Source organism: Rhinoderma darwinii, chromosome 4 (assembly GCF_050947455.1).
Source record: "Rhinoderma darwinii isolate aRhiDar2 chromosome 4, aRhiDar2.hap1, whole genome shotgun sequence".
In the NCBI taxonomy this organism is placed as follows: domain Eukaryota; kingdom Metazoa; phylum Chordata; class Amphibia; order Anura; family Rhinodermatidae; genus Rhinoderma; species Rhinoderma darwinii.
The window spans coordinates 127,733,339-127,749,751 of NC_134690.1; the positions used below are offsets into that span (position 1 = coordinate 127,733,339).

The 16,413-nt window shown below is 45.5% G+C and overlaps 1 protein-coding gene across 1 annotated transcript; it reads right to left on the bottom strand.

Moving 5' to 3' along the window:
• Positions 1 to 14,895: 14,895 nt before the first annotated feature.
• Positions 14,896 to 15,836, bottom strand: ARL14 (ARF like GTPase 14). The gene has a single exon (XM_075864026.1). The coding sequence runs from the start codon at positions 15,826 to 15,828 to the stop codon at positions 15,232 to 15,234; it is 597 nt and encodes a 198-aa protein (XP_075720141.1). The 5' UTR covers positions 15,829 to 15,836; the 3' UTR covers positions 14,896 to 15,231.
• Between the last annotated feature and the right edge of the window lie 577 nt (positions 15,837 to 16,413).

Consider the following 16,413-nt stretch of genomic DNA (forward strand, 5'->3'; position numbering starts at 1 on the left):
TACACAATAAAAACACTTTTAAACAAAATAATTTGTTTTGACATAAATTACAGTAGGGGAGCATATACCTATAAGACTCTAGTCAAGTTCAGACGACAATTACACCCTTAGTCACAGCCATCTTCCAGTATATTGACTGGACTCCTAGTCACAATTTTTCCCCCAGTTGTAACTGAGGAACATGGTGACCCCTATACTGACATGTCAGACACCAGAGGAGAATCCTCCCGACAGGTACCGAATGTAACTTACTTTGCCTGTTCAACATGTGGCCAAAAATTCTCATGTGGTCAACCTACTCTTCGAGCATCTGTGGACGATCACTCTGTGGCACAACCATCTCCGCCATCCCCCCGTAATGCCCATGCCTAATTCTGAAGTCAAACCACAATGGGCTAATTCCCTTATTCTCCAGGGTCATTGGTGACCTCTCCATTGTCATTCAGTCCATGATTGTTCGCCTTGCAACTAACCTTCTCAGGATTCTTTGTCCGTGTTTTTTTATCCATGGCAGGTATCCTAAACAGGTCGGAAATTGGCGGTCTCACTTGCCACATCAGTCTCCTCTCTCCCTCCAGTGAACCTATCTACAGCTTCTTCCCCTCATCGTAAACCTTGTCCGTGGGTGAGCTCTCAAATTCCAAATTGGAGCTGGATGATAAGCAATCCTCCAAGTTAACCTCTATAGTGGACAGTCTCATCACTGTGGTCAGATACACCTAACATTTTACAGATGCAGACCCGTTTTCCCATGTGGAGGATTAAGGCCATGGGGATGCTGACCATATTCGTCATTCTTGACTAGCCATGCTGTTGTTGGTACATAGTGGCTCTTCTAGCCTGCTTTGCCTATTTCTTACCTCTTCGGCGCAATCTGCTCTCTCAAGGGCCAGTCTTCCACCCAATTTTACAGTCGCTATGTTTAGCGGTGTGGCTATTAAAGCCGCAATGCTGAAAGCTTGAGGCTTATTGCAGTTTCCTAAGAAACGCTCTCTTCACAGATTAAATGTGGTCTGCTAGGCGGGTCTATCTATCGATATAACCAAAAAGGTTACTTTCTCCTTTTGCCTCTCTGACTCCTTGTTCGTTTTCCCGAAGTGTCCACGGAAGAGCTTGGTGGCCTTTAACATTAGAATTGCTTGATGGCTACAGCTTGGTATTTGCGAGGTCTAATTGGTAGGGTTGTACGACGCATCGAAATATCAATACTATTTTCATGCCGTGCACCCTCAAACTGTTCAATACCGTAAATTCATGTATTTTGATACTAAGCTGTGTGATCGCACAGCTTAGTATTGTGACACATAAATGTAATCAGAGCAGGGCTGTGGTTGTGTAACACAGCCATTGCCCCGCTCCTGACAAGTGTGCGCGTGCGGTCAGCATGAGGTGATGAGCGCCGGCACTGAAGACAGAGAATTGGCGGGCGCACTGCAAAACACCCATGTTCTCTATCTTCAGTGCCAACGTCGCCGCTTATTAGTGCAGCGCCAGCTGCATCACCTTATGCTGACTGCGCACGCACACTAGTTGTCAGGGGCGGGGCAATGGCAGTATTATACAGCCGCAGCCCCGCTCTAACGGCGTAGATCAGAGAAACCTCTGATCTGCGCTGCTATTCCCTTGAATGCCGCGATCAAAGCTGACTGCGGCATTCGAGGGGAAAATGAGGAGGGAGATGCCCCTTGTCTCGCGTCACAGGGAATTCCTGTGACGCGGTCGAGGGATGTACCGTAAATGGGCAGACAGCCCAGGGTCTATTGAAGGACTGTCTGACCATATTTCCGGATCGGCGTCAAAACGTGTAGCCCTGTCTTTTGCAAATAAATACGTTTATTTCAACTCCATTCTACTCTGATATCCTTACTAGAAGCCGTAGGTCCTTTTTGTTCTCTTACATTCAGATTTACCTCTGACATCAAACTTGGTTTGTTTGTGTATGGACCTGGCAGCAGCTTCTTGCTTGTGTGACACTTAACGGTGTCCACTATCTAAGGTGAGCGGTTTTCCTGATGTTTGATTGCTCCCCTTGGTTCTATTGCTTTTATTGCACTATGTGGCACCGTGTCTCTCTTTATTTTACTTTATTTTAGTACAGAATTCCTGTTGTTAGGGCATACTTAGTTATGTGCTAACAACTGCCTGTGTAACAGGCTAATGTACTGGCATACATATATATATATATATATATATATATATATACATACATATTCGATATCGCCGTGACCATAATAACCTGCACAACAAATATTTTTTTTTAAATCAAGTAATTTTTTATTTTCATTTTCAACAAAAAAATAAAACATTTGTGATACACCATCACAACCCAAATACAAACACCCCCTCCCCCTTTCTTCCAGAGTATGCATTGTTACGAATACACAATATTAGCACATAAAACAGCACCAAATATAGTTCAAAACATATATAAATCCATGGTATACAGATATATTAAGCACTAATATCCCCACTTGCCATTCAGTTTACCCTACACAACACGCACTGTCCACAAAACGATTATGTTCCAGAATTAATCTCAGCCGCAGCATTAGGTGCTAAATTCAAACCCCGTCTCTCCACCCACAAGGACCATATTTTATCATATGTGTGTTCAGCATACCTAGCTGAGTAGATATATTTTTCCATACATGTTAGCCACGTGACTTTACTACATGATCATCCAGCCAATGTTGTGCAATAAGCTTCCGAGCCATAAACAACATACGAGCAACCGCTAAGTTTACATGTTCAGAAACAGATATGTCCTCCACGTATCCCAAAACACATACAAATGGAGGGAAATCCACCGACACCTGGTATACAGAAGAGATAGTGTCCACTACCTCAGACCAAAACTGTCGCAGCTGCACACATTACCACATCATATGTATCAATGTGCCAGGTTCCCCACCACATCTGGGACAGTCGGGGGAATCCCTGAGGCCAATATCAGTCAGAAATGCTGGTGTTCTATAAACCCGATGTATTAGAAATATATGAGAAATACGGTGTGCTTCATTCATAGACAATTTAGGAATCCGCGACAATATATCCCCCCACTGACTTTCTTCTATGGGCCCAAGATCTCTTTCCCGTTTACTTCTTAACAAGGAAGGAAAACCATCTAAAAATCTTGTCAGAAGGCTTTTGTACAGAAGGGATGTAAGACCAGAGGTGCGATTGGCCTTGCTAATAACTCCTATCAGGACATTGTCCGTTACTGTGACAGCAGTATTGCTATTCTCTATTCCATACGCATGACGCACCTGAAGATATTTATAAAATTTAGTATGGGGAAGGCCAAATTCAGATTGCAGACAGGAAAATAGCTTCAGTTCCTGATTTTCCAACAACTGCTCTATTCTACGTACCCCTTTGTTCTTCCACATAGAAAATCTGTCCGAGTGTTCATATGAGATAACCAAGGCGTATCCTAAATAGCTGTATATTGTGTATATTTCTGTATATTGTGTATATATTAATACCTTGCATAGTTCTAACACACCACCATATTTTGTGCATCATATACAATGTCGAATAGTTTTTAGTATGCCGTTGGAATTTATGTACCTCTAGCGCCTCAAACTGGGAATCCGAACATAAGAAGTATTTTAGCAACAGCCTAATGGAATTAGCTGATTCATCAATATCCCAACCTCTCAAATGCTGCAGCTGAGAAGCCAAATAGTATAATCGAGGATTAGGAACAGCCAGACCTCCATCCGTCTTATCTCTTTGCAGAGTTTCCAACTTTATGCGTGCATGTCCCGTATTCCAAATGAGGGACCTAAACAATCTGTTGACTTTATAGAAAAAGCGTTGTGGTAACCATATACAGTGAAGGAAATAAGTATTTGATCGCTTGCTGATTTTGTAAGTTTGCCCACTGTCAAAGACATGAACAGTCTAGAATTTTTAGGCTAGGTTACTTTTACCAGTGAGAGATAGATTATATTTAAAAAAAAACTGAAAATCACATAGTCAAAATTATATATATTTATATATATTTATTTGCATTGTGCACAGAGAAATAAGTATTTGATCCCCTACCAACCATTAAGAGCCTCCTCCAGACCAGTTACACGCTCCAAATCAACTTGGTGCTTGCATTAAAGACAGCTGTCTTAAATGGTCACCTGTATAAAAGACTCCTGTCCACAGACTCAATTAATCAGTCTGACTCTAACCTCTACAACATGGGCAAGACCAAAGAGCTTTCTAAGGATGTCAGGGACAAGATCATAGACCTGCACAAGGCTGGAATGGGCTACAAAACCATAAGTAAGACACTGGGTGAGAAGGAGACAACTGTTGGTGCAATAGTAAGAAAATGGAAGACATACAAAATGACTGTCAATCGACATCGATCTGGGGCTCCATGCAAAATCTCACCTCGTGGGGTATCCTTGATCCTGAGGAAGGTGAGAGCTCAGCCGAAAACTACACGGGGGGAACTTGTTAATGATCTCAAGGCAGCTGGAACCACAGTCACCAAGAAAACCATTTGTAACACATTACGCCGTAATGGATTAAAATCCTGCAGTACCCGCAAGGTCCCCCTGCTCAAGAAGGCACATGTACAGGCCCGTCTGAAGTTTGCAAATGAACATCTGGATGATTCTGGGAGTGATTGGGAGAAGGTGCTGTGGTCAGATGAGACTAAAATTGAGCTCTTTGGCATTAACGCAACTCGCCGTGTTTGGAGGAAGAGAAATGCTGCCTATGACCCAAAGAACACCGTCCCCACTGTCAAGCATGGAGGTGGAAACATAATGTTTTGGGGGTGTTTCTCTGCTAAGGGCACAGGACTACTTCACCGCATCAATGGGAGAATGGATGGAGCCATGTACCGTCAAATCCTGAGTGACAACCTCCTTCCCTCCACCAGGACATTAAAAATGGCTCGTGGCTGGGTCTTCCAGCACGACAATGACCTGAAACATACAGCCAAGGCAACAAAAGAGTGGCTCAAAAAGAAGCACATTAAGGTCATGGAGTGGCCTAGCCAGTCTCCAGACCTTAATCTCATCGAAAACTTATGGAGGGAGCTGAAGATCTGAGTTGCCAAGCGACAGCCTCGAAATCTTAATGATTTACAGATGATCTGCAAAGAGGAGTGGGCCAAAATTCCATCTAACATGTGTGCAAACCTCATCATCAACTACAAAAACGTCTGACTGCTGTGCTTGCCAACAAGGGTTTTGCCACCAAGTATTAAGTCTTTTTTGCCAAAGGGATCAAATACTTATTTCTCTTTGCACAATGCAAATAAATATATATAATTTTAACTATGTGATTTTTCTTTTTTTTTTTTAAATATAATCTATCTCTCACTGGTAAAATGAACCTAGCCTAAAAATTCTAGACTGTTCATGTCTTTGACAGTGGGCAAACTTACAAAATCAGCAAGGGATCAAATACTTATTTCCTTCACTGTATATACAGCAACAAAGCTCCGTACATATATACAGCACCAGAACCAAGCTCAGTACATACATGCAGTACCAGCAATACGGCTTAAAACTACTGCTCCCAGCATGGCGTGAACTATGGTAAGTATATGCTGGGAGTTGCTGTTCCACAAAAGAAAAAATCATAACATACATCATCACTATGTAATCATCTCTTTGCAGATCATATAGTGACTACAGTACTGATTAATTAAGTGACTCACAGGTGACGTCAAATTCTAGTTGTTCTTTTTCTCTTTTCTTCTCCATGCGGTACAGATCTCCATGATGACTTCTTCCGGCCACAGCCCATTTCTGCAGTTTTCCACTCAGATGTCTTCAGCTTCTCACTTTTCAAACAATTTGAACACACACACACACACACACACACACGCACACACACACGCACACACACACGCACACAAACACACACACACACACACACTGTGGCCCATGTAGATAGTGCCCCACATAGAGCACCCTGTAGACAGTGCCCCACTTACATAATGCCCTCCATAGAGCCCCCTGTAAATAGTGGCCCCCAGAGAACCCCCTGCAGTTAGTGCCCACATATAGTCTCCTGTAGATAGTGCTCCACATATGGCCCCCCCTGTAGATAGTGTTCAACATATTTACGTCTGGGCGCTGAGTGGCTGGGCAAGTCAATCTTCCCTGCCAATAAGCGTCTTTCACTACGTCCGCACGCCACTTGCATCGTTGAAAGGCACTGATTGGCGGAGTGCCCTGCCCTTCCATTCAAAGATGCTGAATTGCTTGGCACGGAATGTGCCCCGCCATTCATTGCTTATGCATGTAATCGTATCTGCGTCCTATAGATGCAGATACAATTATAGTGCAGGAGGGGGTGGCGGCGGCTGGTTTCAGTGGTGCCGCCCCCTCAGATGCTCATCTCGCCTCATGGACGGTACGGCCCTGAGCATGATGACTATGCTCATAAGGAGCATACTTGTTTTAGGATGTTACATAGGTAATTTACACTCCGTCCATTTAAATATAGGGCACTTAAAATATTGCAGCCTGTTGCTAACTTCTTGCAGCGAGAAAGATAGATGGCTAGATAAATAAATAAATAAAGAATGATAGATACAGCTAAAATAACTTTAAAATCATACCTAAATAGAAAAATTGTCTGTAGAGGGAATTTGCGAATTAATAAAGTCCTGTGATCACAGCTGCATCAACACTGATTCAAGAAGGCAATTTCTCTCTCTTTCTCTCTATCCTATCCTCTCTTATGAGAGGAGGAAAGGCCGGACTGGGACTTAAACTCAGCGCTGGCATTTTTAAGCACACAGGCCCACCGCAGGCCATACGCAGCCACCAGTTTTGGGCTGGAGTACATGGGACCACCTTTCAGCTATACAAGACATGGGGAGATTTATTAAAACAGGTGTAAATGAAAAGAGGAATAGTTCGTGATAGCTCCAACACCAATGAATACACTGCTTTTCCACGAGAATAATGTACATGCTCATTATTCTAGAGGAATTTTTTTTTTGTGGAGCGCAAAAAAAATCGAAGCAGACTTATTTCCGCTGCACGTGAATGGGGTATAAAATAGCCCACCCACTTGTAATGGACGCAGAATGTTAGCAGATTTGAAAGGTATTTAGGTGTGGACTCAAATCCTGATTGCGTGAATACTGACGGATAAAGATTGCAAATTATACCATTAGACAATGCTAAAATATCACCATACTGTAACTAAATAGTATGAATTCAATTTTATATTCAGCCATATACACACACACTCACATGCTGGAAACATGATGCACAGATGCAACCCACAAGCTGGACACATGCTGCATTCGTGCCACTCACATCTAGGACACATGCGCACGCACACCACTCACACCTAGGACACATGCGCACGCACACCACTCACACATGCACACGAACACCGCTCACACTTATAACTCATGTGCACGCACACCTAAGGACACATGCGCACACACACTACTTACACCTAGAACACATCCCCCACTCCTAGGACATATGCTGCGCGCACACCACTCACACCTAGGATATATCCTCCACTTTCGCCACTCACTCCTAAGACATATTCCACAAGTTATCTACCCACACCAAGGACACATGTTGAACACGCACTACTCACACCTGGCACAGATGCTGCACACACCATTCACATACTAGACACATACCACACACACTAGACACATACCGCACACACTGCTTAAACTGGACACGTATCGCACACACCACACAAATGCTAAACACATACCTCACATAACATTTACACACTAGACCTATACCACACATACCACTCACACTCACATTGAAAACAACACACACAAAAATGCCACTAATACATTAGAAGAAGACACATAACTCACACAAATTGCATATTTTACTCATGTAATTGACAAACACTGTTAACACTTCATCAACCAGTCACACTACAAACATCAATCCAACATTTCACTCACATTGCTATATTTACCTGCTTTCTTTTATAGAATGCTGATTCTTGGGCCCTGGCATGTAGGAAACTGCAAGTACATAGGCATCTATACCTGAGATGCCCTCTCCACCACTAAGCCCGGTCCATGTGCCCACGAAGCTATGCCCCTTTTACAAAGCTCCTCCCATCTGTGGCTCAAATTAACCATAACCTAATGCTCACCCTTTTAACCCTATAGCTCTTCCTCTCTACAGTATCTGGACCCCTTCCCCTCCCACAAGCAGGTTGCTTGCAGATACTGTGTGCATCACCCATGTCCTTTACACTCACTTATGCCCCCCTACCCCCTTTCATTGTAGAAGGCTGCTTGCAGCTTACTTGAAACTGAAGCAGATAAAGAAATAAACCTGCTGGCACTACAGCCATCAGCAATATACCTGGCAGGGGCTGAAGTCTCTTTCTCCTCTGCAGCCAGACTAAAGCACCAGAACCAAGCTCAATACATATATATATACAGCACCAGAACAAAGCTCAGTACATATATACAGCACCAGAACAAAGCTCAGTACATATATATAGCACCAGAACAAAGCTCATACATATATACAGCACCAGAACAAAGCTCATTACATATACAGTACCAGAACCAAGCTCAGTGTAAAGTCCGTGGCTGCGGGCTGTCAGCTCCGTTCTCCCCCTGACAGCCGCAGCCACGAGTCGGCAAGTGCTGGCCCCAGCCTCCTCAGGAGAAGCCAGCACTCGCATCTACTCACCACTCTTAAAGGGGCAGCACACGCACCGGACCTCGTTCATGAACCTTGACCCGTGAGTACTCTGGACTATAAGAGGGGTCCAGCCCCCTAGTTCGATGCCTGAGCTTTGTTGTGTATTCCTAGTCAGTCTTGCATATTGCCCCCAAGTGTTTCCTGCTCCCAGTGTTTTCCTGTTCCTGTATCCTATAACTTGTATCCTGATCTAGTGCCGTGCTGTGTTGTATACCACGCCTGTTCTGCTTCTCCACACCTGACGCCCACCTGCTGCCAAGTTCCTGCCAAGCTTGCCTTGCTACTGTCCGAGCTGCCACAGGTACCCTATACGAACTATAGATTTTGACCTGCGTCCTGTTGGTCAGCTGCCTTACCGCAAAGGCGGTACGGCCCAGTGGGTCCACAGACCCTTCGTGACAGTAAGCTCAGGCCATGGACCCCGCTGGTCGATCCAAGACCATGACGACGTCACAGAAGATGCGGGCGGATTTGCTGGACCTCCAATCTCGACAGGACCAACTCCTCCAGGCTTTGAACATTCTCATACGTCAGCAGGAGGCACGAGCTGCCGTTCCTTCTACTACACCTCCTGGCAGTGTTGATCCTCAGACTACACCTCCTGGCAGCGTCGACCCGCGTTTTTCTTTGCCTCTTCTGGATCGCTATGATGGAGACGCAGGTTCCTGTCGTGGCTTTTTGAACCAGTGCCAGATCCATTTCGGCCTGTATTGTAGGACATTTTCATCTGACGGGGCAAGGGTCGCTTTCATCATCTCTCTCCTCACTGGCAAGGCTATTGCATGGGCGAACCCTATCTGGGAGAGACAAGGACCAGAGACCCGTGACTTCCAAGCCTTTCTCCGGACTTTTCGAATGGTATTTGAGGAGCCTGGACGGGTCTCATCTGCAGCGGCTACCTTGATTAAACTACGCCAAGGAGACACCTCCGTGAGCGAGTATGCCATCCACTTCCGCACCCTGGCGGGAGAACTGTTATGGAACAATGAGGCCCTGGTAGCTGCATTCTGGCATGGACTGTCTGCTAAAATTAAGGACGAACTTGCCGCTCAAGACCTGCCATCTACCCTGGATGACCTCATCCTTCTGTCCGCCCGGATTGATATGCGTATCCGAGAACGTCTCCAAGAGGTTCGTCGGGAGGGAGACCTTCCTAGTCTGGCACCTACTTTGCAGCAACCCCTGCTGTCCTCAGATGTCGATCCTCCTAAGGAGTCTGTGATGATGGACCGGGGTAAGCTATCCACCCAGGAGAGACAACGCAGACGCACTTCGGGACTTTGTCTATATTGCGGCCTCGGTGGCCATCTTGTGTGCCTGTGCCCCCAAAAGCGCCAAAGCCTAGGGTTGCAAGGAGTGACAACCCTGGCTAAAAAAGGACTTCCGTCCAAATTGTCCTTACCCGTGACCATAGTGTCCGGCGAGAGAACGCATCAGGTCTCTGCATATCTGGACTCTGGATCCGCTGCTAATTTCATCCGTAGAGACCTGGTGGACCTTCTTCAATTGCCTACCACCCCTATGGAGAGCCCGTTGACAATTGTTTCAGTGGATGGTCTACCTCTGCCAGACCCAGTTATTGCTGTGACCAAACCACTGAGGCTCCAAGTAGGGGCCCTACACTCCGAACTGCTGTCGTTCTATGTCCTACCCAGAGCCATTGACCCTGTGTTGCTGGGCCTGCCTTGGCTCCGATTGCATGCCCCAGTCCTGGACTGGAACTCTGGAGAGGTTCTCCAGTGGAACCCCGAGTGTCACAATCATTGCCTGGGACATATTCGTTCGGCTCAGTCTCCTCTGCCTCAGTCACTGGCAGGATTGCCTAGTCATTTTTCTTCATTTGCGGACGTCTTCAGCAAGAAAGAGGCGGAAACACTGCCCCCACATCGGGCGTATGACTGTCCTATCGAGCTGATCCCTGGTGCACCCCTTCCCCGTGGTAGGGTATATCCTCTCTCTCTGCCAGAGACTCTGTCTATGTCCGCCTATGTTAGAGAGAACTTGGAGCGGGGCTTCATACGCAAGTCTTCCTCCCCGGCAGGAGCCGGGTTCTTCTTCGTCAATAAGAAGGATGGTTCTCTTCGTCCCTGTATAGACTACCGGGGTCTCAACCAGATCACGGTGAAAAATAAGTATCTATTGCCATTGATCTCAGAATTATTTGACCGTATACGTGGTGCCAAGATTTTTTTCAAGTTAGACCTGCGGGGGCTTACAACCTAATCCGGATTCGCCAGGGTGACGAATGGAAGACTGGATTTAACACCCGGGACGGACACTATGAATATCTAGTAATGCCCTTCGGCTTGTGTAATGCCCCCGCAGTCTTCTAGGACTGTATGATCCTCTGGAAAATGAAGCATCGCATTGTATCACTAGCAGCAACGGCTCTTATCTCCTGAGCTGCGGGACAATAAACCTGTCTTCTCCCTCTGCTTACACAGCCCGGGAGATAAGAGGTAATAACTGCTGCTCTTGATACAAGACCATGAAGCAGAGCTGAGAGTGTATAGTGCCGACATGGGTAACATTGCTTTTTATTGGGGGGATGTGATGTGAGGAGGCTCCGGGCAGCAGCAGCCTGACAGACATTACATACTGACACAGACATCACGTACTGTACTCACGGTGGCAGAGGTCTTCTGCTGCTGCTGCTTGTCGCCTCCACTGCATTCAAACCTCCCACCACCTTCATGACGTCTCCACATGCGCTGTCAGGAGGAGGGTGGGCTCTATGTGAATAGCAGGCCCTTATGATTTTGCTTTGATGCAATGAACGGGCCCCGGCTCCGTGATGGGATCTGTTCCTTTCACCAAAGTGAAATCATTAGGGCCCGTGAGCAAATGAATTCTAGCAGTAGAGCCCGGGCCCCCATTTTTTCACATTTACGACCGGGACCCTGACGGCAGTACAACCAGTACTGCCCTGATGGCGGCCATGGTGATGGCTTCTACACGCCCCTAGCGTCGTTGAAATGTGTTGATTGGCAGGGCAGAATGACGTGCCCCGCCAATCAGCGCGTTTTCATAGCGCCTTCCAACGATGCTAGCGGCGTGATGACATCATCACACCGCTTCCGTTATGAAAACGCGCTGATTGGCGGGGCAAGTCATTCTGCCTTCCAATGAGCGTCATTGTAAGGCAGGTACAATTAGTGCAGGTGGAGGTGTCCGACACTGATTGGGCGGCCAGCAGGCAGCCCACTGTTCACCTGCCCATCTGGCATTTGCCAGACCTGCCAGATGGCCAGTTCAGCCCTGGAGGAGGAGGAGGGGAAAGCATACTGTGAGCTAGCAGACTCAGTAGATAGGTGATAAATGTCCTTCCTGGGACAACCACTTTAAAGGGATTGTCCGCCAGGACATCCCCTGTCTATATGCTCTATTGGGCTTATAAAATTACTGAGGGGGTTCCAGCTCAGGGCTATTTCTGCACCAAAATCTAATTTCATTGCAGATTTTGGTGCAAATTTATCCTGTGTGAACCTAGCCTAACAACTGAGTCAGCCTTTACCTTTGCTTGAACTTGGTTAAGGACTCCAATTTCTCATGAAACAAATTCAATAAAATATCTCGACATGCTATCAAAACCAGGGCCGGCCTTAGGGGTGTGCGACATGTTCTATTGCACAGGGCGCATCACCCCAGCAGGTGGAAGGGGGCACTGCGCTGTCACCCTTCCCCTGCTTGTGTTTCAGAAGCGCCCGGACCCGACGACTAAACAGCTGCCTTTCCACCCGGGCGCTTCTTCTTTCAGTGGCATTGCTACCTCTGTAGCAGCCATAGCGGCTGCTAGCAAGGACACTGGGCATGAGGGCGCCTGTGCCCCATGTCCGGCGGCGCTGCTATCAGCCGCTGTGACTGCTACAGCGGTAGCGATGCCACATTCAATAGTATCTGCGTCATTAGGATGCAAATACTATTGAACACTATAGCAGAGCAGGGAGGTATCTCCCTGCTCTGCTATCTACTAGTACCACTGTAGCTCCCTGAAGGAGTAGAATCCCCGTGTGGCCGGGGATTCCACTCCTGGACGGAGCACTTGATGTCTCTGTCCATATATGGACAGTAACATCAGGCGCAATTTCTATATGGACAGTAGCAGAATCCCCGACCACGGGTATTCCGCTCCTTCAGGGAGCTACAGTGGCGCTATCTACAGAAAGGGGAGTGTGCTATCTACAAGGGGGCTGTGTGGCACTACCTACAAGGGGGCTGTGTGTCACTACTTACAAGGGAGCTGTGTGGCACTACCTACAAGGGGGCAGTGTTGCACTACCTACAAGGGGGCTGTATGGCACTACCTACAATGGGGCTGTGTGGCACTACCTACAAGGGGGCCGTGTGGCACTACCTACAAGGGCGCTGTGTGGCACCACCTACAAGGGGGCTGTGTGGCACCACCTACAAGGGGGCTGTGTGGCACCACCTACAAGGGGGCTGTGTGGCACTACCTACAGGGGGCTGTATGGCACTACCTACAAGAGGCTGTTTGGCACTATCTACAGAGGGCTGTGTGGCACTATCTACTGGGGGCATCTGTGAGTGGCGGGCTTATAATCATTTTACTGGGAGTGGGGGGCTAATGGTCATTTTACTGTGAGTGGGGTGCTCATGGTCATTTCACTGTGAGTGGCAGGCTGATGGTCATTTTACTGTTAGTGGGGGGATGTTTTTTTTTTAGAGGTGCATCGAGTCCGAAAAGGTTGGTAAACTCTGTACTAAGTTACATGATCACGCTGGCCTACACAAGTATAACGTTGTCAGTGTTGTGGAGTAGCTCAGTTCGTCGTGGGAACGGGGCCTAGGTGAGTACAATTTTTTTGTTTGGAGAGCACTGTCTACAAGGGGGAGGTGGGGGCTGTATGGCACTGTCTACAAGGAGTTGGTGCGGGATTATGGCACTGTCTACAGGGAGGCTGTATGGCACAATCTACAGGGGGGCACTATCTACAAGGGTGATGGCTGTGGGTGGCAGCGATGGCAGGGGGCAATATACTGTGGGTGGCACTTAGGGGGCATAATACTATGTGGGCACAATTAGAGGATAAAATACTGTGTCCTTGAAGGTTATAATATATTATATTTTTATACTGTATGGCGGGGCACTAAAAGGGCATTATACGGTGTGAGGTCACTATATAGGGCATTATACTGTGGGGGGTATTATACTTTTTTTATGGGGCATTTTTTTATGATGGGGTGGGGCGCCAAAAGATAATTTTTTACGGTGCGCCATCTATTCTTAGGCCGGCCCTGATCATATCCCTTGACTGGGTGCAACTCACTTCACAACCACTCAGTGGCCACACATAGACAAGTATAGCATAGGTATCTCGAGACAGATTATCGCAAAATCATGGTTTGTTTTTTCAAAGCTCGTCATCTCGTGCCATATGGTGAGATGTGAGAAAAGGTAAGGAAGGACACAGCCATATACTACACAAGCTGCAGGAAAAATATGCAGTTGTCGGTTGCTTCTAAAGGCCATATCATCTGATTGCTTGAATTATTGGCCCACTGGCAATCCCCTGATTGATAGGGGTTACATTTAGAAAGAGGTTCTCCTCACTGGAAAACTCCTTTAATTTTCCTTAATAATCTCAATAATGAAATGTAATGAAACACTACAGCAGTCAGTAGAGGCCATGTAGGTTTTGCAGATGAAAATGTTATAATACCCGGAATACATCATAGTTAAATAGTCCATGGATTCCCTCATATCGGGACACCCACGTGATCAGCTTATTGTTGGGGTACCCTCCTAACAAAAAAACTAAACTGAAAGTTCCAGCATACTGTACTACTAGAACTCGATAGCAAACGCTTCCAAGCTGCAAATTGTCTACTTAAAAAACGGAACACTAATTGTTGTGACCGTTCCAACATTCTTGTATAACGAGAAATGAAGTACAGCAATACTTTACAATATTATACACTGCAAGTTAAGTTATCTATGTAGTGTCACATCAGAAATAATGGAAAGCAACTACAAAAAGATACAACCAAATAAGAAAAATATGGATTTAATAGAAAACAGTGATGAAATTACATTGGCCACATTAGTGATATCATTTTATTTTAAATGAAAACGAAAGATAAATAAAACAATACATAACATAAAGCAAGACAGCAAATTATATCAGCTATCTAAAATACTGATTGTAAGTATTACATGTACGGTCATAATGCCCTACACACAGCTTAATATCGTTTCATTTTCTGCACTTGGGTATAAATAGCAGTGATTGTAAGCAACTATTTAATAAATTGGTGATGATAGTTCCTACTGCTGATCCAGAAGACCACATATGTCCCAAATATTCGCCCCTAATACTATAAGGCTTCTTGTTCTGTAGGTTTGTAAGTAGGTGTATCCTCATTGGCTCATATTATTCATAGAGAGCGTGTGGTCTCATACTGACAATAAATAACACATAACAGTTCTTTTTATGCCTCCATTGCTATATTGCAGCGTGATGAATCTGCCATTGTGCGGAGTTTCACATTTAAGGTGCATTGAGTTAATTGTCCATGAGCTGTAGAAGAACATTCACACTTTACGAGAAGTTTTAAGTGTTACATTCTGTTTAGCGAACCTTACAGCTTCTTCTTTAGATCTCTTCACAAATTCAGTCACTTTGTTGAAACCTTCAGCTAGTCCCTGCCCAGTAATAGCACAACATGGCTGGACATACCAATCACGATCACAGCAATATTTCTTCATGTTCAATTTTCGAGTAATTTCATCGGCATTCAGAGCTCCAGGCAGGTCTTGCTTGTTGGCCAGTACAACCACTGGCACGTTCTTTATTAACTCATTCTGGAGCATGAGCTGAAACTGTTTCTTTGATTCATCCAGCGCTTTTTTGTTGGTGCTGTCCACCACATAGACTAGTCCATCAGTGTTTTCAAAGTAGTAGCACCAGAATGATCTCAGCTTCTCCTGTCCTCCAATATCCCATATAGTTAACTGCAGGTGCTTCTCTGTTTGAATCATCTCCACATTAAATCCTACTGTTGGGATAGTTGAAAAGGGCTCCTTAAACTTGAATTTATACAGAACCGTAGATTTCCCTGCTGCGTCCAAGCCAAGTAGCAGGATTCTGGCTTGTTTAACCTTGGAGTGACTAGAACCAGATAATCCCATGTCTTGTATTTACTATTAGTATAGGAGAAAAAGGTTGGGATACGTTCAGCATGGTGAGTTATAGCAGTGTACTTATAGGCTACCTTATCAGTAAGTAGAAAGGTGTATTGTTTATAAAGGTTTAATGTCCACTGCTTGTCACAAAGGTGGAACTGTCACGAGTAATAAAGCATGATCAATAGAGGAATCAAAGTTCAAAGTATGTGAGAATGCAATGATGTATGAAAATGTTACTGATATAAGAAGGAAAGTTTACTTTAAAATAACTAGGTTAAAATAACATGCTTCTGGTTGCTGGAGGTACTGCTAAGACTGATCGATATATGGAACCTTTGTGAGGGGACTGTCAGATCATCGTTTTTATCTTATACGTGATTCACATGGCAGGGTTATGAGCTTGTATGGAAGCGCACAGAGTGCCTGCAGATCTATACTATGGAGCCATAGGCAATTTGTATGTCGCCCTTTGATGCTCTGTATGGCTACGTATGACTTTGGAATGCTTCTAGCGGTAAATACTTCCAGGATACAATATCCACTTTTTTTGTCAAATTTGTACAGAATCCAAAAAAGTCTCTTCAGGAT